The 22,633-nt window shown below is 47.6% G+C and overlaps 2 protein-coding genes across 5 annotated transcripts in view; both read left to right on the top strand.

Moving 5' to 3' along the window:
* LOC146009857 (uncharacterized) overlaps positions 1 to 22,633 on the top strand; it is a 426,052-nt gene that overhangs the window by 144,052 nt on the left and 259,367 nt on the right. The window lies entirely within an intron of this gene.
* LOC146007357 (uncharacterized) overlaps positions 1 to 22,633 on the top strand; it is a 74,682-nt gene that overhangs the window by 11,091 nt on the left and 40,958 nt on the right. Inside the window, exon 6 of the mRNA XM_083145706.1 lies at positions 19,451 to 21,987. Within this exon, the coding sequence (XP_083001832.1) occupies positions 19,451 to 21,987 (2,537 nt within the window). The remainder of the gene's footprint in view (positions 1 to 19,450; positions 21,988 to 22,633) is intronic.

Below are 22,633 nucleotides of genomic sequence, written 5' to 3'. Positions count from 1 at the left end.
TATACTCCTGCTCTCCCCCTCACATCATGTCACTGTGTGTTACCAGCCCAGAGATCTGACCAGTCTCCTCCCCACACTCTCTGGTGTATCTCATACATCAGGAGCCATCAGCCCTTATTATACCCCTGCTCTCCCCCTCACATCATGTCACTGTGTGTTACCAGCCCAGAGATCTGACCAGTCTCCTCCCCGCACTCTCTGGTGTATCTCATACATCAGGAGCCATCAACCCCTATTATACTCCTGCTCTCCCATCTCACATCATGTCACTGTGTGTTACCAGCCCAGAGATCTGACCAGTCTCCTCCCCGCACTCTCTGGTGTATCTTATACATCAGGAGCCATCAACCCCTATTATACTCCTGCTCTCCCATCTCACATCATGTCACTGTGTGTTACCAGCCCAGAGATCTGACCAGTCTCCTCCCCGCACTCTCTGGTGTATCTCATACATCAGGAGCCATCAACCCCTATTATACTCCTGCTCTCCCATCTCACATCATGTCACTGTGTGTTACCAGCCCAGAGATCTGACCAGTCTCCTCCCCGCACTCTCGGGTGTATCTCATACATCAGGAGCCATCAGCCCCTATTATACTCCTGCTCTCCCCCTCACATCATGTCACTGTGTGTTACCAGTCCAGAGATCTGACCAGTCTCCTCCCCGCACTTTCTGGTGTATCTCATACATCAGCAGCCATCAGCCCCTATTATACTCCTGCTCTCCCCCTCACATCATGTCACTGTGTGTTACCAGCCCAGAGATCTGACCAGTCTCCTCCCCGCACTCTTGGGTGTATCTCATCCATCAGCCCCTATTATACTCCTGCTCTCCCCCTCACATCATGTCACTGTGTGTTACCAGCCCAGAGATCTGACCAGTCTCCTCCCCGCACTATCTGGTGTATCTCATACATCAGGAACCATCAGCCCCTATTATACTCCTGCTCTCCCCTTCACATCATGTCACTGTATGTTACCAGCCCAGAGATCTGACCAGTCTCCTCCCCGCAGTCTCTGGTGTATCTCATACATCAGGAGCCATCAACCCCTATTATACTCCTGCTCTCCCATCTCACATCATGTCACTGTGTGTTACCAGCCCAGAGATCTGACCAGTCTCCTCCCCGCACTCTTGTGTATCTCATACATCAGGAGCCATCAACCCCTATTATACTCCTGCTCTCCCATCTCACATCATGTCACTGTGTGTTACCAGCCCAGAGATCTGACCAGTCTCCTCCCCGCACTCTCGGGTGTATCTCATACATCAGCAGCCATCAGCCCCTATTATACTCCTGCTCTCCCCTCACATCATGTCACTATGTGTTACCAGCCCAGAGATCTGACCAGTCTCCTCCCCGCACTCTCGGGTGTATCTCATACATCAGCAGCCATCAGCCCCTATTATACTCCTGCTCTCCCCCTCACATCATGTCACTGTGTGTTACCAGCCCAGAGATCTGACCAGTCTCCTCCCCGCACTCTCTGGTGTATCTCATACATCAGGAGCCATCAGCCCCTATTATACTCCTTCTCTCCCCCTCACATCATGTCACTGTGTGTTACCAGTCCAGAGATCTGACCAGTCTCCTCCCCGCACTTTCTGGTGTATCTCATACATCAGCAGCCATCAGCCCCTATTATACTCCTGCTCTCCCCCTCACATCATGTCACTGTGTGTTACCAGCCCAGAGATCTGACCAGTCTCCTCCCCGCACTATCTGGTGTATCTCATACATCAGGAACCATCAGCCCCTATTATACTCCTGCTCTCCCCTTCACATCATGTCCATGTATGTTACCAGCCCAGAGATCTGACCAGTCACCTCGCCACACTCTCTGGTGTATCTCATACATCAGGAGCCATCAGCCCCTATTATACTCCTGCTCTCCCCCTCACATCATGTCACTGTGAGTTACCAGCCCAGAGATCTGGCCAGTCTCCTATCCGCACTCTCTGGTGTATCTCATACATCAGGAGCCATCAGCCCCTATTATACTACTGCTCTTCCCCTCACATCATGTCACTGTGTGCTACCAGCCCAAAAATCTGGCCAGTCTCCTCCCCGCACTCTCTGGTGTATCTCATACATCAGGAGCCATCAGCCCCTATTATACTTCTGCTCTCCCCCTCACATCATGTTACTGTGTGTTACCAGCCCAGAGATCTGACCAGTCTCCTCCCCGCACTCTCTGGTGTATCTCATACATCAGCAGCCATCAGCCCCTATAATACTCCTGCTCTCCCCTCACATCATGTCACTGTGTGTTACCAGCCCAGAGATCTGACCAGTCTCCTCCCCGCACTTTCTGGTGTATCTCATACATCAGCAGCCATCAGCCCCTATTATACTCCTGCTCTCCCCCTCACATCATGTCACTGTGTGTTACCAGCCCAGAGATCTGACCAGTCTCCTCCCCGCACTATCTGGTGTATCTCATACATCAGGAGCCATCAGCCCCTATTATACTCCTGCTCTCCCCCTCACATCATGTCACTGTGAGTTACCAGCCCAGAGATCTGGCCAGTCTCCTATCCGCACTCACTGGTGTATCTCATACATCAGGAGCCATCAGCCCCTATTATACTACTGCTCTTCCCCTCACATCATGTCACTGTGTGCTACCAGCCCAAAAATCTGGCCAGTCTCCTCCCCGCACTCTCTGGTGTATCTCATACATCAGGAGCCATCAGCCCCTATTATACTTCTGCTCTCCCCCTCACATCATGTTACTGTGTGTTACCAGCCCAGAGATCTGACCAGTCTCCTCCCCGCACTCTCTGGTGTATCTCATACATCAGCAGCCATCAGCCCCTATAATACTCCTGCTCTCCCCTCACATCATGTCACTGTGTGTTACCAGCCCAGAGATCTGACCAGTCTCCTCCCCGCACTCTCTGGTGTATCTCATACATCAGAAACCATCAGCCCCTATTATACTCCTGCTCTCCCCTCACATCATGTCACTGTGTGTTACCAGCCCAGAGATCTGACCAGTCTCCTCCCCGCACTCTCTGGTGTATCTCATACATCAGCAGCCATCAGCCCCTATTATACTCCTGCTCTCCCCTCACATCATGTCACTGTGTGTTACCAGCCCAGAGATCTGACCAGTCTCCTCCCCGCACTCTCTGGTGTATCTCATACATCAGGAGCCATCAGCCCCTATTATACTCCTGCTCTCCCCCTCACATCATGTCACTGTGTGTTACCAGCCCAGAGATCTGACCAGTCTCCTCCCCGCACTCTCTGGTGTATCTCATACATCAGCAGCCATCAGCCCCTATTATACTCCTGCTCTCCCCCTCACATCATGTCACTGTGTGTTACCAGCCCAGAGATCGGACCAGTCTCCTCCCCACACTCTCTGGTGTATCTCATACATCTGGAGCCATCAGCCCCTATTATACTCCTGCTCTCGCCCTCACATCATGTCACTGTGTATTACCAGCCCAGAGATCTGACCAGTCTCCTCCCCGCACTCTCTGGTGTATCTCATACATCAGGAGCCATCAACCCCTATTATACTCCTGCTCTCCCATCATGTCACTGTGTGTTACCAGCCCAGAGATCTGACCAGTCTCCTCCCGCACTATCTGGTGTATCTCATACATCAGGAGCCATCAGCCCCTATTATACTCCTGCTCTCCCCCTCACATCATGTCACTGTATGTTACCAGCCCAGAGATCTGACCAGTCTCCTCCCCGCACTCTCGGGTGTATCTCATACATCAGGAGCCATCAGCCCCCATTATACTCCTGCTCTCCCCCTCACATCATGTCACTGTGTGTTACCAGTCCAGAGATCTGACCAGTCTCCTCCCCGCACTTTCTGGTGTATCTCATACATCAGGAGCCATCAACCCCTATTATACTCCTGCTCTCCCATCTCACATCATGTCACTGTGAGTTACCAGCCCAGAGATCTGACCAGTCTCCTCCTCGCACTCTCTGGTGTATCTCATACATCAGGAGCCATCAGCCTCTATTATACTCCTGCCCTCCCCCTCACATCATGTCACTGTGTGTTACCAGCCCAGAGATCTGACCAGTCTCCTCCCCGCACTATCTGGTGTATCTCATACATCAGGAGCCATCAGCCACTATTATACTCCTGCTCTCCCCCTCACATCATGTCACTGTGTGTTACCAGCCCAGAGATCTGACCAGTCTCCTCCCCGCACTCTCTGTTGTATCTCATACATTAGGATCCATCAGCCCCTATTATACTCCTGCTCTCCCCTCACATCATGTCACTGTGTGTTACCAGCCCAGAGATCTGACCAGTCTCCTCCCCGCACTCTCTGGTGTATCTCATACATCAGGAGCCATCAGCCCCTATTATACTCCTGCTCTCCCCCTCACATCATGTCACTGTGTATTACCAGCCCAGAGATCTGACCAGTCTCCTCCCTGCACTCTCTGGTGTATCTCATACATCAGCAGCCATCAGCCCCTATTATACTCCTGCTCTCCCCTCACATCATGTCACTGTGTGTTACCAGCCCAGAGATCGGACCAGTCTCCTCCCCGCACTCTCTGGTGTATCTCATACATCAGGAGCCATCAGCCCCTATTATACTCCTGCTCTCCCCCTCACATCATGTCACTGTGTGTTACCAGCCCAGAGATCTGACCAGTCTCCTCCCCGCACTCTCTGGTGTATCTCATACATCAGCAGCCATCAGCCCCTATTATACTCCTGCTCTCCCCCTCACATCATGTCACTGTGTGTTACCAGCCCAGAGATCGGACCAGTCTCCTCCCCACACTCTCTGGTGTATCTCATACATCTGGAGCCATCAGCCCCTATTATACTCCTGCTCTCGCCCTCACATCATGTCACTGTGTATTACCAGCCCAGAGATCTGACCAGTCTCCTCCCCGCACTCTCTGGTGTATCTCATACATCAGGAGCCATCAGCCCCTATTATACTCCTGCTCTCCCCCTCACATCATGTCACTGTGTGTTACCAGCCCAGAGATCTGACCAGTCTGCTCCCCGCACTCTCTGGTGTATATCATACATCAGCAGCCATCAGCCCCTATTATACTCCTGCTCACCCCTCACATCATGTCACTGTGTGTTACCAGCCCAGAGATCTGACCAGTCTCCTCCTCGCACTCTCTGGTGTATCTCATACATCAGGAGCCATCAGCCTCTATTATACTCCTGCTCTCCCCCTCACATCATGTCACTGTGTATTACCAGCCCAGAGATCTGACCAGTCTCCTCCCTGCACTCTCTGGTGTATCTCATACATCAGCAGCCATCAGCCCCTATTATACTCCTGCTCTCCCCTCACATCATGTCACTGTGTGTTACCAGCCCAGAGATCGGACCAGTCTCCTCCCCGCACTCTCTGGTGTATCTCATACATCAGGAGCCATCAGCCCCTATTATACTCCTGCTCTCCCCCTCACATCATGTCACTGTGTGTTACCAGCCCAGAGATCTGACCAGTCTCCTCCCCGCACTCTCTGGTGTATCTCATACATCAGCAGCCATCAGCCCCTATTATACTCCTGCTCTCCCCCTCACATCATGTCACTGTGTGTTACCAGCCCAGAGATCGGACCAGTCTCCTCCCCACACTCTCTGGTGTATCTCATACATCTGGAGCCATCAGCCCCTATTATACTCCTGCTCTCGCCCTCACATCATGTCACTGTGTATTACCAGCCCAGAGATCTGACCAGTCTCCTCCCCGCACTCTCTGGTGTATCTCATACATCAGGAGCCATCAGCCCCTATTATACTCCTGCTCTCCCCCTCACATCATGTCACTGTGTGTTACCAGCCCAGAGATCTGACCAGTCTGCTCCCCGCACTCTCTGGTGTATATCATACATCAGCAGCCATCAGCCCCTATTATACTCCTGCTCACCCCTCACATCATGTCACTGTGTGTTACCAGCCCAGAGATCTGACCAGTCTCCTCCTCGCACTCTCTGGTGTATCTCATACATCAGGAGCCATCAGCCTCTATTATACTCCTGCCCTCCCCCTCACATCATGTCACTGTGTGTTACCAGCCCAGAGATCTGACCAGTCTCCTCCCTGCACTCTCTGGTGTATCTCATACATCAGGAGCCATCAGCCCCTATTATACTCCTGCTCTCCCCCTCACATCATGTCACTGTGTGTTACCAGCCCAGAGATCTGACCAGTCTCCTCCCGCACTCTCTGGTGTATCTCATACATCAGCAGCCATCAGCCCCTATTATACTCCTGCTCTCCCCCTCACATCATGTCACTGTGTGTTACCAGCCCAGAGATCTGACCAGTCTCCTCCCCCCACTCTCTGGTGTATCTCATACATCAGGATCCATCAGCCCCTATTATACTCCTGCTCTCCCCCTCACATCATGTCACTGTGTGTTACCAGCCCAGAGATCTGACCAGTCTCCTCCCCCCACTCTCTGGTGTATCTCATACATCAGGATCCATCAGCCCCTATTATACTCCTGCTCTCCCCCTCACATCATGTCACTGTGTGTTACCAGCCCAGAGATCTGACCAGTCTCCTCCCCGCACTCTCTGGTGTATCTCATACATCAGGAGCCATCAGCTCCTATTATACTCCTGCTCTCCCCCTCACATCATGTCACTGTGTGTTACCAGCCCAGAGATCTGACCAGTCTCCTCCCCCCACTCTCTGGTGTATCTCATACATCAGGATCCATCAGCCCCTATTATACTCCTGCTCTCCCCCTCACATCATGTCACTGTGTGTTACCAGCCCAGAGATCTGACCAGTCTCCTCCCCGCACTCTCTGGTGTATCTCATACATCAGGAGCCATCAGCTCCTATTATACTCCTGCTCTCCCCCTCACATCATGTCACTGTGTGTTACCAGCCCAGAGATCTGACCAGTCTCCTTCCTTCCTGCAATAAGTTAGGTTTTAGAACTGTTTAAGTAAGGGTGTTACTTCTGTATGTTTTGTAAAAGATTTTAATGAACCTATGATTATGTGATTTTTTTTTTTTCGGTGATATAATTAGACATTATGTAGATGAAACATCAGAAACAATCGGACGTATTTCGTGCCTACTGTTTTTCGCTCTTTTATCGCTGAAAAAGCCATGTCTCTCCTCTTTTATTTTATTATCAGCGATGCTTGGTGACTAATATCCATGCGCTTCAGACTTTTCTCCCCCAAGTTTCTCCATATTCTGCCCCCATTTGTCACTTCGTCTTAGCCGTGTGACCCTGTATTTCGGTATTTCTTTGCCCCTTTGGGTCTCGGAATTGCGTGCTTTGCCACATAAGTCTTTTCCTGATTTTTCACCTGAACCTAACGTCATTCAAAGGTGGTCATAGGAATTAGTAGGTTGTGGTTCCAATCTTTCCAGTGGATGGAGATTTCCAGATGTGTCTCAGGTCCTTACGTTATAAGAGCTCTCTGCATTTATGTGGATGGGTCTTGGGCATTTCACCATTCGGGCTCTCTCTTCAGTCTTGGTCTTGAGTCTTGGTTCTCCGAAGCAGTTGACCTGCGACCCAACAATCCATTGCTAGATGAATTTGGAAGGTTATCTGTCAATGTTATGCTAGCCTTCTGGAGCCCTTTTTCATGTGCCACCCATAACAGGTTGGTCGGGACCTACTTGGTGGCTTGGCATGGAGCCTCAGAGGAGACGCTACTTGTTTCCTGGAAGAAAGTTTTATACAACTCTATCATTTTGACACTTTCGCCTCCAAAGACGCTGGTTCAGCTCAGGATCGTTCCCTCCCTTAATAGAGAATACAAGATTTGGTCCTTAGCTGGTAAATCTGTTCTCTGATGCCACGGGAGGAGCCATTGGAATGTCCTCATGGTTCTCCATGGTTGGATTCCAGTTTGCATTATGTCAGGTGACCTGATCTTCATGTTTGGGTGTGTTTACCACCAGCCTGTTGTTACTCTCCACTTGGTCCTTGAGTTCTTCTATGGATGAAAACCATGATCCCCAGGCACGGGGTGGGATATCCACCATTACAATATGTGAGGCCCTCAAATGAGTCATCGTCGGGGAAGTCCTTTATCTTGGTACGTTCCTTAAGAAACAGAAAGTTGAATGATAAGATACTAGCCAAAATAAAGATGCTAGAACTTGCCCATAAAAGCACCCTTTCTCCTGTCCTACGCAAGATGGTGACACCGGCATTGGACTCTCCGTTTATGGCTATGGAAATTTGGGAAATCCTCAAGACCCTACCCAGGTCCTGATAGGTTCAATGTTTCCTAATACAGGGCTTTCCAAGATGATCTTCCTTTCCTACCATGCGCTTGTGATGACATAGTTGTGAGGAACCCATTTTGTGCCCTGGCGCTTTAACCCCAGGACATGCCAAAGAGGGCACAGATCCATTATCCTCATATCGCTCATTTTCACTTTTTGTGCGGCGATATTGTTTATCTCGCCCCGTGTGGATGCGATGATCGATGTACGCTCCCGTGGGTTGTGAACGAGGATTCCTGTCAACTGAACATGCGGCTTAATTTCGGCTATGGTGTTGGGCGATACACAGTATATATATCATTCAGTGTGTGCGCAATGAACGATAAAGGTTACAGACGCTCCCAGATGCCGGAGCTTCAGGGATATGGAAACTAATCGATACAAATTCGGCATATGGTGAGTACTGTGTCGCAGTGTGTATAAGAGGCTCTACCTGGCGAAATGTGTACAGTGGGCTCTACCTGGTGCAATGTGTATAATGTGCTCTACCTGGTGCAATGTGTATAATGTGCTCTACCTGGTGCAATGTGTATAATGTGCTCTACCTGGTGCAATGTGTATAATGTGCTCTACCTGGTGCAATGTGTATAATGTGCTCTACCCCTGGTGCAATGTGTATAATGTGCTCTACCTGGTGCAATGTGTATAATGTGCTCTACCTGGTGCAATGTGTATAATGTGCTCTACCCCTGGTGCAATGTGTATAATGTGCTCTACCTGGTGCAATGTGTATAATGTGCTCTACCTGGTGCAATGTGTATAATGTGCTCTACCTGGTGCAATGTGTACAGTGGGCTCTACCTGGTGCAATGTGTATAATGTGCTCTACCTGGTGCAATGTGTATAATGTGCTCTACCTGGTGCAATGTGTATAATGTGCTCTACCCCTGGTGCAATGTGCATAATGTGCTCTACCTGGTGCAATGTGTATAATGTGCTCTACCCCTGGTGTAATGTGTATAATGTTTTCTACCTGGTGCAATGTGTATTATGTGCTCTACCTGGTGCAATGTGTATAATGTGCTCTACCCCTGGTGCAATGTGTATAATGTGCTCTACCTGGTGCAATGTGTATAACGTGCTCTACCCCTGGTGGAATGTGTATAATGTGCTCTACCTGGTGCAATGTGTATATTGTGCTCTACCTGGTGCAATGTGTATAATGTGCTCTACCCCTGGTGCAATGTGTATAATGTGCTCTACCCCTGGTGCAATGTGTATAATGTGCTCTACCTGGTGCAATGTGTATAATGTGCTCTACCCCTGGTGCAATGTGTATAATGTGCTGTACCCCGGTGCAATGTGTATAATGTGCTCTACCAGGTGCAATGTGTATAATGTGCTCTACCCCTGGCGCAATGTGTATAATGTGCTCTACCCCTGGCGCAATGTGTATAATGTGCTCTACCCCTGGCGCAATGTGTATAATGTGCTCTACCTGGTGCAATGTGTATAATGTGCTCTACCTGGTGCAATGTGTATAATGTGCTCTACCTGGTGCAATGTGTATAATGTGCTCTACCTGGTGCAATGTGTATAATGTGCTCTACCTGGTGCAATGTGTATAATGTGCTCTACCTGGTGCAATGTGTGTAATGTGCTCTACCTGGTGCAATGTGTATAATGTGCTGTACCTGGTTGTGTATAATGTGCTCTACCTGGTTGTGTATAATGTGCTCTACCTGGTGCAATGTTTATAACATGCTCTACCTGGTGCAATGTGTATAATGTGCTCTACCTGGTGCAATGTGTATAATGTGCTCTACCTGGTGCAATGTGTATAATGTGCTCTACCTGGTTGTGTATAATGTGCTCTACCTGGTGCAATGTGTATAATGTGCTGTACCCCTGGTGCAATGTGTATAATGTGCTCTACCCCTGGTGCAATGTGTATAATGTGCTGTACCCCTGGTGCAATGTGTATAATGTGCTCTACCTGGTGCAATGTGTATAATGTGCTCTACCTGGTGCAATGTGTATAATGTGCTCTACCCCTGGTGCAATGTGTATAATGTGCTCTACCTGGTGCAATGTGTATAATGTGCTCTACCCCTGGTGCAATGTGTATAATGTGCTCTACCTGGTGCAATGTGTATAATGTGCTCTACCCCTGGTGCAATGTGTATAATGTGCTCTACCCCTGGTGCAATGTGTATAATGTGCTCTACCTGGTGCAATGTGTATAACGTGCTCTACCCCTGGTGCAATATGTATATCGTGCTCTACCTGGTGCAATGTTTATAACGTGCTCTACCTGGTGCAATGTGTATAATGTGTTCTACCTGGTGCAATGTGTATAATGTGCTCTACCTGGTTGTGTATAATGTGCTCTACCTGGTTTTGTATAATGTGCTCTACCTGGTGTAATGTGTATAATGGGCTCTACCTGGTGCAATGTGTATAATGTGTTCTACCTGGTGCAATGTGTATAATGTGCTCTACCTGGTGCAATGTGTATAATGTGCTCTACCCCTGGTGCAATGTGTATAATGTGCTCTACCCCTGGTGCAATGTGTATAATGTGCTCTACCTGGTGCAATGTGTATAATGTGCTCTACCTGGTGCAATGTGTATAATGTGCTCTACCTGGTGCAATGTGTATAATGTGCTCTACCCCTGGTGCAATGTGTATAATGTGCTCTACCCCTGGTGCAATGTGTATAATGTGCTCTACTTGGTGCAATGTGTATAATGTGCTCTACTTGGTGCAATGTGTATAATGTGCTCTACCCCTGGTGCAATGTGTATAATGTGCTCTACCCCTGGTGCAATGTGTATAATGTGCTCTACCCCTGGTGCAATGTGTATAATGTGCTCTACTTGGTGCAATGTGTATAATGTGCTCTACTTGGTGCAATGTGTATAATGTGCTCTACCCCTGGCGCAATGTGTATAATGTGCTCTACCCCTGGTGCAATGTGTATAATGTGCTCTACCTGGTGCAATGTGTATAATGTGCTCTACCCCTGGTGCAATGTGTATAATGTGCTCTACTTGGTGCAATGTGTATAATGTGCTCTACACCTGGCGCAATGTGTATAATGTGCTCTACCCCTGGCGCAATGTGTATAATGTGCTCTACCCCTGGTGCAATGTGTATAATGTGCTCTACCCGTGGAGCAATGTGTATAATGTACTCTACCCCTGGTGCAATGTGTATAATGTGCTCTACCCCTGGTGCAAAGTGTATAATGTGCTCTACCCCTGGTGCAATGTGTATAATGTGCTCTACCCCTGGCGCAATGTGTATAATGTGCTCTACCCCTGGTGCAATGTGTATAATGTGCTCTACCCCTGGTGCAATGTGTATAATGTGCTCTACCTGGTGCAATGTGTATAATGTGCTCTACCTGGTGCAATGTGTATAATGTGCTCTACCCGTGGAGCAATGTGTATAATGTGCTCTACCTGGTGCAATGTGTATAATGTGCTCTACCCGTGGAGCAATGTGTATAATGTGCTCTACCCCTGGTGCAATGTGTATAATGTGCTCTACTTGGTGCAATGTGTATAATGTGCTCTACCCCTGGCGCAATGTGTACAATGTGCTCTACCCCTGGTGCAATGTGTATAATGTGCTCTACCCCTGGTGCAATGTGTATAATGTGCTCTACTTGGTGCAATGTGTATAATGTGCTCTACCTGGTGCAATGTGTATAATGTGCTCTACCCCTGGCGCAATGTGTACAATGTGCTCTACCCCTGGCGCAATGTGTACAATGTGCTCTACCCCTGGTGCAATGTGTATAATGTGCTTTACCCCTGGCGCAATGTGTACAATGTGCTCTACCCCTGGCGCAATGTGTATAATGTGCTCTACCCCTGGTGCAATGTGTATAATGTGCTTTACCCCTGGTGCAATGTGTATAATGTGCTCTACCCCTGGTGCAATGTGTATAATGTGCTCTACCCCTGGCGCAATGTGTATAATGTGCTCTACCTGGTGCAATGTGTATAATGTGCTCTACCCCTGGCGCAATGTGTACAATGTGCTCTACCTGGTGCAATGTGTATAATGTGCTCTACCTGGTGCAATGTGTATAATGTGCTCTACCTGGTGCAATGTGTATAATGTGCTCTACCCCTGGCGCAATGTGTATAATGTGCTCTACCCCTGGCGCAATGTGTATAATGTGCTCTACCCCTGGCGCAATGTGTACAATGTGCTCTACCCCTGGTGCAATGTGTATAATGTGCTTTACCCCTGGCGCAATGTGTACAATGTGCTTTACCCCTGGCGCAATGTGTATAATGTGCTCTACCTGGTGCAATGTGTATAATGTGCTCTACCTGGTGCAATGTGTACAATGTGCTTTACCCCTGGCGCAATGTGTATAATGTGCTCTACCTGGTGCAATGTGTATAATGTGCTCTACCTGGTGCAATGTGTACAATGTGCTTTACCCCTGGCGCAATGTGTATAATGTGCTTTACCCCTGGCGCAATGTGTATAATGTGCTCTACCTGGTGCAATGTGTATAATGTGCTCTACCTGGTGCAATGTGTACAATGTGCTTTACCCCTGGCGCAATGTGTATAATGTGCTCTACCCCTGGCGCAATGTGTATAATGTGCTCTACCTGGAGCAATGTGTATAATGTGCTCTACCTGGAGCAATGTGTATAATGTGCTCTACCTGGAGCAATGTGTATAATGTGCTCTACCTGGAGCAATGTGTATAATGTGCTCTACCCCTGGTGCAATGTGTATAATGTGCTCTACCTGGTGCAATGTGTATAATGTGCTCTACCTGGTGCAATGTGTATAATGTGCAATACCTGGTGCAATGTGTATAATGTGCTCTACCTGGTGCAATGTGTATAATGTGCTCTACCTGGTGCAATGTGTATAATGTGCTCTACCTGGTGCAATGTGTATAATGTGCTCTACCTGGTGCAATGTGTATAATGTGCTCTACCTGGCGCAATGTGTATAATGTGCTCTACCTGGCGCAATGTGTATAATGTGCTCTATCTGGCGCAATGTGTATAATGTGCTCTACCTGGCGCAATGTGTACAATGTGCTCTACCCCTGGCGCAATGTGTACAATGTGCTTTACCCCTGGCGCAATGTGTACAATGTGCTCTACCCCTGGCGCAATGTGTACAATGTGCTCTACCTGGAGCAATGTGTATAATGTGCTCTACCTGGCGCAATGTGTACAATGTGCTCTACCTGGCGCAATGTGTACAATGTGCTCTACCCCTGGCGCAATGTGTACAATGTGCTTTACCCCTGGCGCAATGTGTACAATGTGCTCTACCCCTGGCGCAATGTGTACAATGTGCTCTACCTGGAGCAATGTGTATAATGTGCTCTACCTGGCGCAATGTGTATAATGTGCTCTACCTGGCGCAATGTGTATAATGTGCTCTACCCCTGGCGCAATGTGTATAATGTGCTCTACCCCTGGCGCAATGTGTATAATGTGCTCTACCCCTGGCGCAATGTGTATAATGTGCTCTACCCCTGGCGCAATGTGTATAATGTGCTCTACCCCTGGCGCAATGTGTATAATGTGCTCTACCTGGTGCAATGTGTATAATGTGCTCTACCTGGTGCAATGTGTATAATGTGCTCTACCTGGTGCAATGTGTATAATGTGCTCTACCTGGTGCAATGTGTATAATGTGCTCTACCTGGTGCAATGTGTATAATGTGCTGTACCTGGTGCAATGTGTATAATGTGCTCTACATGGCGCAATGTGTATAATGTGCTCTACCTGGCGCAATGTGTATAATGTGCTCTACCTGGCGCAATGTGTATAATGTGCTCTACCCCTGGTGCAATGTGTATAATGTGCTCTACCCCTGGTGCAATGTGTATAATGTGCTCTACCTGGCGCAATGTGAATAAGGGGCTCTACCTGACGCAAAGCGTGTAAAGGGCTCTACCTGGCGCAATGTGAATAAGGGGCTCTACCTGGCGCAATGTGAATAAGGGGCTCTACCTGGCGCAATGTGTATAAGGGTCTCTACCTGGCGCAATGTGCATAAAGGGCTCTACCTGGCGCAATGTGTAATAATGTCTCTACCTGGCACAATGTGTAATAATGTCTCTACCTGGCACAATGTGTAATAATGTCTCTACCTGGCACAATGTGTAATAATGTCTCTACCTGGCACAATGTGAATAAGGGGCTCTACCTGGCACAATGTGAATAAGGGGCTCTACCTGGCGCAAAGCGTATAAGGGGCTCTACCTGGCACAATGTGTAATAATGTCTCTACCTGGTGCAATGTGCATAAAGGGCTCTACCCCTGGTGCAATGTGTATAATGTGCTCTACTTGGTGCAATGTGTATAATGTGCTCTACCCCTGGTGCAATGTGTATAATGTGCTCTACCCCTGGAGCAATGTGTATAATGTGCTCTACCCCTGGTGCAATGTGTAATAATGTCTCTACCTGGCACAATGTGTAATAATGTCTCTACCTGGCACAATGTGAATAAGGGGCTCTACCTGGCACAATGTGAATAAGGGGCTCTACCTGGCGCAAAGCGTATAAGGGGCTCTACCTGGCACAATGTGTATAATGTGCTCTACCTGGTGCAATGTGTATAATGTGCTCTACCCCTGGTGCAATGTGTATAATGTGCTCTACTTGGTGCAATGTGTATAATGTGCTCTACTCCTGGTGCAATGTGTATAATGTGCTCTACCCCTGGTGCAATGTGTATAATGTGCTCTACTCCTGGTGCAATGTGTATAATGTGCTCTACCCCTGGTGCAATGTGTATAATGTGCTCTACCTGGTGCAATGTGTATAATGTGCTCTACCTGGTGCAATGTGTATAATGTGCTCTACCTGGTGCAATGTGTATAATGTGCTGTACCTGGTGCAATGTGTATAATGTGCTCTACATGGCGCAATGTGTATAATGTGCTCTACCTGGCGCAATGTGTATAATGTGCTCTACCTGGCGCAATGTGAATAAGGGGCTCTACCTGGCGCAATGTGAATAAGGGGCTCTACCTGGCGCAATGTGTATAAGGGTCTCTACCTGGCGCAATGTGCATAAAGGGCTCTACCTGGCGCAATGTGTAATAATGTCTCTACCTGGCACAATGTGTAATAATGTCTCTACCTGGCACAATGTGTAATAATGTCTCTACCTGGCACAATGTGAATAAGGGGCTCTACCTGGCACAATGTGAATAAGGGGCTCTACCTGGCGCAAAGCGTATAAGGGGCTCTACCTGGCACAATGTGTAATAATGTCTCTACCTGGTGCAATGTGCATAAAGGGCTCTAGCCGCAGATAGACATTGCATTGTGGTGTTTCACAATCGTGAATATTTTTGCTTCAGTGGAAGTGCTTTTAACATTTGATGGTGGCATTCCGATGTTTGCCACCATTGAATGGTAAACATTTAATGGTGTTGCGATGGTCCCACTCCCCCAGCCAGCTATGCTGTGGTACGATGAAGATGTTTAGCATATGCAAAAAGAGCTTCAGAGATTCACATGAATTTTATTTCAACCGATTTCATTTGATGCAATGGTCAATTACCATGGTGGAAGCCCAGGCATCGTTTGATGATGGGCTTCCAATGTGCAGGCCTAGCTCTACCTGGAGAAATGTGTATAACGGGTTTTACTTGGCCCAAAGTGTATAAGGGGCTCTACCTGGTGCAATGTGTACAATGGGCTGTACCTGGCGCAATGTGTCCAATGGGCTGTACCTGGCGCAATGTGTACAATGGGCTGTACCTGGCGCAATGTGTACAATGGGCTGTACGTGTCGTAGTTTGTACAAGGGGCTGTACTTGGCGCAATGTGTATAAGGTGCTGTACCTGGCGCAATGTGTATAAAGGGCTGTACCTGGTGCAATGTGTAGAAGGGGCTGTACCTGCGCAATGTGTACAAGGGGCTGTACCTGGCGCAATGTGTAGAAGGGGCTGTACCTGGCGCAATGTGTAGAAGGGGCTGTACCTGGCGCAATGTGTAGAAGGGGCTGTACCTGGCGCAATGTGTAGAAGGGGCTGTACCTGGCGCAATGTGTAGAAGGGGCTGTACCTGGCGCAATGTGTAGAAGGGGCTGTACCTGGCGCAATGTGTAGAAGGGGCTGTACCTGGCGCAATGTGTAGAAGGGGCTGTACCTGGCGCAATGTGTAGAAGGGGCTGTACCTGGCGCAATGTGTAGAAGGGGCTGTACCTGGCGCAATGTGTAGAAGGGGCTGTACCTGGCGCAATGTGTAGAAGGGGCTGTACCTGGCGCAATGTGTAGAAGGGGCTGTACCTGGCGCAATGTGTAGAAGGGGCTGTACCTGGCGCAATGTGTAGAAGGGGCTGTACCTGGCGCAATGTGTAGAAGGGGCTGTACCTGGCGCAATGTGTAGAAGGGGCTGTACCTGGCGCAATGTGTAGAAGGGGCTGTACCTGGCGCAATGTGTAGAAGGGGCTGTACCTGGCGCAATGTGTAGAAGGGGCTGTACCTGGCGCAATGTGTAGAAGGGGCTGTACCTGGCGCAATGTGTAGAAGGGGCTGTACCTGGCGCAATGTGTAGAAGGGGCTGTACCTGGCGCAATGTGTAGAAGGGGCTGTACCTGGCGCAATGTGTAGAAGGGGCTGTACCTGGCGCAATGTGTAGAAGGGGCTGTACCTGGCGCAATGTGTAGAAGGGGCTGTACCTGGCGCAATGTGTAGAAGGGGCTGTACCTGGCGTAATGTCTATAAGGGGCTGTACCTGGCGTAATGTCTATAAGGGGCTGTACCTGGCGTAATGTCTATAAGGGGCTGTACCTGGCGTAATGTCTATAAGGGGCTGTACCTGGCGTAATGTCTATAAGGGGCTGTACCTGGCGTAATGTGTATAAGGTGCTCTACCTGGTGTAATGTCTATAAAGGGCTCTACCTGGTGTAATGTGTATAAGGGGCTGTACCTGGCGTAATGTCTATAAAGGGCTGTACCTGGCGTAATGTCTATAAAGGGCTGTACCTGGCGTAATGTCTATAAAGGGCTGTACCTGGCGTAATGTGTATTAGGGGCTGTACCTGGCGTAATGTGTATTAGGGGCTGTACCTGGCGTAATGTCTATAAGGGGCTGTACCTGGCGTAATGTCTATAAGGGGCTGTACCTGGCGTAATGTCTATAAGGGGCTGTAGCTGGCGTAATGTCTATAAGGGGCTGTAGCTGGCGTAATGTCTATAAGGGGCTGTACCTGGCGTAATGTCTATAAGGGGCTGTACCTGGCGTAATGTCTATAAGGGGCTGTACCTGGCGTAATGTCTATAAGGGGCTGTACCTGGCGTAATGTCTATAAGGGGCTGTACCTGGCGTAATGTCTATAAGGGGCTGTACCTGGCGTAATGTCTATAAGGGGCTGTACCTGGCGTAATGTCTATAAGGGGCTGTACCTGGCGTAATGTCTATAAGGGGCTGTACCTGGCGTAATGTCTATAAGGGGCTGTACCTGGCGTAATGTCTATAAGGGGCTGTACCTGGCGTAATGTGTATAAGGGGCTGTACCTGGCGTAATGTGTATAAGGGGCTGTACCTGGTGCAATGTGTACAAAGGGCTGTACCTGGTGCAATGTGTACAAAGGGCTGTACCTGGTGTATTGTGTAAGAGGCCCTACCTGTCATGTATAAGGGGTACTGCTGTGTGGTGTAATGTGAATTGGTACTTATCTGTGCCCACTCCCCTTCCCCATAAAGCCAAGCCCCTATATGTTTGAGTCACACCTTCGGCACATACCATTCACGCCCCCATCTAATTTATTTTTATGGGTAGGTTTCTAACACTTTTTTCTCTCGAAATTTGTAATTACAGAAATGTCATCCGACAGGAATAACACGGGATTCTGGACTGGGTTCATCGCTCTGTACCGGGCCAATGATTGCCTCTGGAGAGTAAATTCCAAAGATTACGTCAACAAGCACAAGAAGACCCAGGCCTTCCAGAAGCTCGTCTCGTACAGCAAAAGCCAACATCGTGACGCCGACATCCGCTGGGTCAAGAAGAAGATCCAGAATCTGCGGACGGTGTTCCTGAAGCAGCACAAGAAGCTGCTAGATTCACAACGTCCGGGGGCCGGGGAAGTCATCAAGCCATCGCTGTGGTACTATGACCTCCTCCTCTTCACACTGGGCCAAGACCCCAAGAGGCAGTTGAAGTGCCCATCGAGGCCAGAGTTGCCCAAGAGACGTGAAGAGGTTCCAGTGGGCAGGAAAGTGCAGGTAATCATTCTGTATAATGCACCTGTTAAATGTTGTCTCAGACTTGAGCGGTTGCTATGGGGAACTACTACACTGGCAAACATTTCCTTTTCTATTTCACCATTGGCTTGAATTTTTTTTTCCAAAAACATTGACTTGGACTTTTTTTATTTTTTATTCATTTACAGTTTGCCTCTTCGAGCGCTGTTCGGAACCTTTCCGTCAGCGAGCCCACAGAGCAGGAACAGACTGATGCGCAGATCCCACCACCCCAGCCGGCCGCCAAGAGACGAAGGCCGGAACCGGGACATTTTCTCAAGCACGCGGCGGAGGTCCTGCAGAAACCCCTGGACGATTGCATGATTTTCGGGATGAACGTCGCCAGAGAAATGCAGGAGATGAATCCCGTCCAGCGTCTACGTTTTAAGCGCATCGTCTACGACGCAATGGCCTGTGCGGTCAGCGGGCTGCTGCCCGAACGCCCTGTGTTACCGTCACATACAATACCGCTGCGCACTCCCCCAGCCACCAACAATTATCCGATCCATCCGCCATAACCCCCCAGCACCCATTTCTCCTCCGCAGCCACCCACCTATTCTGCGTAGCGGACACCACCTCCCACCTTTCCCAGGACCTCTACGATTGGTGTGGTGGACCTACTTTCTCCAGGATGTCCAGCAGTTGGTCAGATGACCATAGTGATGGTTATTGGACCTCATTTGCCCCTAGGTTCTTCTTCTTGACCGTAGTGATATAGGTTCATAGTTTTGGCCTGTACTGCCCGTGAGACATTGTTGGGGTGCCTGGATTACTTTGTTGTGTTGGGGTGATTCAGGGGCACTTGGAGACTTGGTATGGTCCAGAATTATTTTATATTAAAAAACAAACAAAAAAGTGTTGTTTGGTTTTTGCGCTGTGGTTAGGACCATATTATGGGACAAGCAAAAGGGGCAGTGCGGTTGTATAAGGGGGTCTTCTAGTGTAAATGTATGTTTTTCTTCTAGTGATCAATTGACTTATGCTTCCTTGATGGTTTTTTCTTCACAGACAGACTCTGGAACGCCACACATGGGTTATCTACAGATGGTGACATCAGAGATGACATCACACAAGTTTCTCTAGGAGAAAGCTCTATCACTCCAATGATAAATCCAGTACTGCTTCGTTCACATATGTCATCTGCTTATCATGAGGAATGTTCCACTGATGCATCTATAATATCTCTCAAATTAGATAGCTCATATACAGATGAGACATGTTTTACACAGATCCCAAAGCCTATTACTCATCAGCCAACTAAGGCAGGTGATAAGCCATTTCAATGTTCTGAGTGTGGGAAATGTTTTACAATAGAATCAAGTCTTTTTAGACATCAAAGAGGTCACAGAGGTGAAAAGCCATTTCCATGCTCCGAGTGTGGAAAATGTTTTATACAGAAATCAGATCTCGTTACACACCAGAGAACCCACACAGCTGAGAAGCCATTTCCATGCTCCGAGTGTGGGAAATGTTTTACAGCTAAATCAAATCTTGTAAGCCATAAGAGAATTCACACAGGTGAGAAACCATTTGCATGCTCTGAGTGTGGGAAATGTTTTACAGTGAAATCTAGTCTTGTTATGCATCAGAGAACTCACATGAGTGAGAAACTATTTCCGTGCACTCAGTGTGATAAAAAATTTGCAAAGGAATTAGATCTTGTAACACATCAGAGAACTCACACAGGTGAAAAACCATTTCCATGCTCTGAGTGTGGGAAATGTTTTACAGTGAAATCAAATCTTGTCAAACATCAGAGCTGTCACACAGTTGAAAAACCATTTCCATGTTTTGAGTGTGGGAAATGTTTCACTCTGAAAACACAACTAGACAGACATCAGAGTCATCACACAGAGAGACCATTTCAATGTTCTGAGTGTGGGAAATGTTTTACAATTGAATCAAGTCTGTTTAGACATCAAATAAGTCACACAGGTGAAAAACCATTTCCATGCTCCGAGTGTGGGAAATGTTTTATACAGAAATCAGATCTTGTTACACACCAGAGAACTCACACAGCTGACAAGCCATTTCCATGTTTTGAGTGTGGAAAATGTTTTACAGTGAAATCAAATCTTGTAAGACATACGAGAACTCACACAGATGAGAGACCATTCCCATGCCCTGAGTGTGGGAAATCTTTTACATTGAAATCAAATCTTGTTCAACATCAGAGAACGCACACAGGTGAAAAGCCATTTCCATGTTCTAAGTGTAGTAAATGTTTTTCACTGAAATCACATCTAGTTACACATCAGAGTCATCACACAGAGGAGAGGCCATTTCAATGTTCTGATTGTGGGAAATGTTTTAAAATTGAATCAAGTCTTTTTAGACATCAGAGGAGTCACAGAGGTGAAAAGCCATTTTCATGCTCTGAGTGTGGGAAATGTTTTGCACAGAAATCAGATCTCGTTACACACCAGAGAACTCACACAGGTGAGAGGCCATTTCCATGCTCTGAGTGCGGGAAATGTTTTACAGTGAAATCAAATCTTGTCCAACATCAGAGATGTCACACAGGTGAAAAACCATTTCCATGTTTTGAGTGTGGGAAATGTTTTTTACTGAAATCACAACTAGTTACACATCAGAGTAATCACACAGAGGAGAGGCCATTTCAATGTTCTGAGTGTGGGAAATGTTTTAAAATTGAATCAAGTCTTTTTAGACATCAGAGGAGTCACAGAGGTGAAAAGCCATTTTCATGCTCCGAGTGTGGGAAATGTTTTACACAGAAATCAGATCTTGTGACACACCAGAGAACTCACACAGCTGAAAAGCCATTTCCGTGTTCTGAGTGTGGGAAATGTTTTGCAGCAAAATCAAATCTTGTAAGCCATAAGAGAACTCACACAGGTGAGAAACCATTTGCATGCTCTGAGTGTGGGAAATGTTTTACAGTGAAATCAAATCTTGTTATACATCAGAGAATGCACACAGGTGAAAAGACATTTCCATGTTCTAAGTGTGGTAAATGTTTTTTACTGAAATCACATCTAGTTACACATCAGAGTCATCACACAGAGGAGAGGCCATTTCAATGTTCTGTCTGTGCAAAATGTTTTAAAATTGAATCGAGTCTATTTAGACATCAGAGGAGTCACAGAGGTGAAAAGCCATTTTCATGCTCCGAGTGTGGGAAATGTTTTACACAGAAATCAGATCTTGTGACACACCAGAGAACTCACACAGCTGAAAAGCCATTTCCGTGTTCTGAATGTGGGAAATGTTTTGCAGCAAAATCAAATCTTGTAAGCCATAAGAGAACTCACACAGGTGAGAAACCATTTGCATGCTCTGAGTGTGGGAAATGTTTTACAGTGAAATCAAATCTTGTTATACATCAGAGAATGCACACAGGTGAAAAGACATTTCCATGTTCTAAGTGTGGTAAATGTTTTTTACTGAAATCACATCTAGTTACACATCAGAGTCATCACACAGAGGAGAGGCCATTTCAATGTTCTGTCTGTGCAAAATGTTTTAAAATTGAATCGAGTCTATTTAGACATCAGAGGAAGTGTGTGATAGAGGAAATACCTTGATGCACATGAGACATCGCACAGTTGGGTGGCCATTTCTGTGTTCTGGATGTGGAAAGTCATCTCAATAAATATAAAACTCATTGTGTAATAGAACAAGTTCAGTGGACTGACTGGTAGAGATATGAAGAAATAAGAGAATAAACCTTTTTATCACCATTTTATGGACCTGGCTTATGTGTAATTTGTATCTGCAGTAGGATTGGATCAGATCTCTATTACACATCCGTATCACTCTGCACCGTAATAGAAATATCGCACTGGTATATAACATCCTGTGGCATAGAGGGGGAGGAGCCAGTCACACTGATAAGTGCCAGTTACAGCTAACACCATCTATACCCCACTATCCTGACTCCTCCAGTGTCCCCTAGGGGATGAAGTAGACTTGGCAATGGTCCATACAGGAAACAGTCAGCATATCTTGGGTAATTTTATTTTTTACTCTTTTACATACTGTTCCATCCAAGTGAGCGCTGATTGGGAACGGTAGAGTGCGCCCAAGTACAGCCGTAGCACTATATGGTTCCTATAATCAGTCCTGTATTCTGTATAACGTCCGTTCTGTGATCCCACAGTGCAAACAGAGACCTTTCCTACTATGTGGTGTGACAAGGCATCGCATAGACCGGACAGCAGTAACGGC

Source organism: Crinia signifera, chromosome 6 (genome assembly GCF_055691185.1).
Source record: "Crinia signifera chromosome 6, ASM5569118v1, whole genome shotgun sequence".
Classification (NCBI taxonomy): Eukaryota; Metazoa; Chordata; class Amphibia; order Anura; family Myobatrachidae; genus Crinia; species Crinia signifera.
This window is presented reverse-complemented; position numbering and strand designations above follow the sequence as displayed.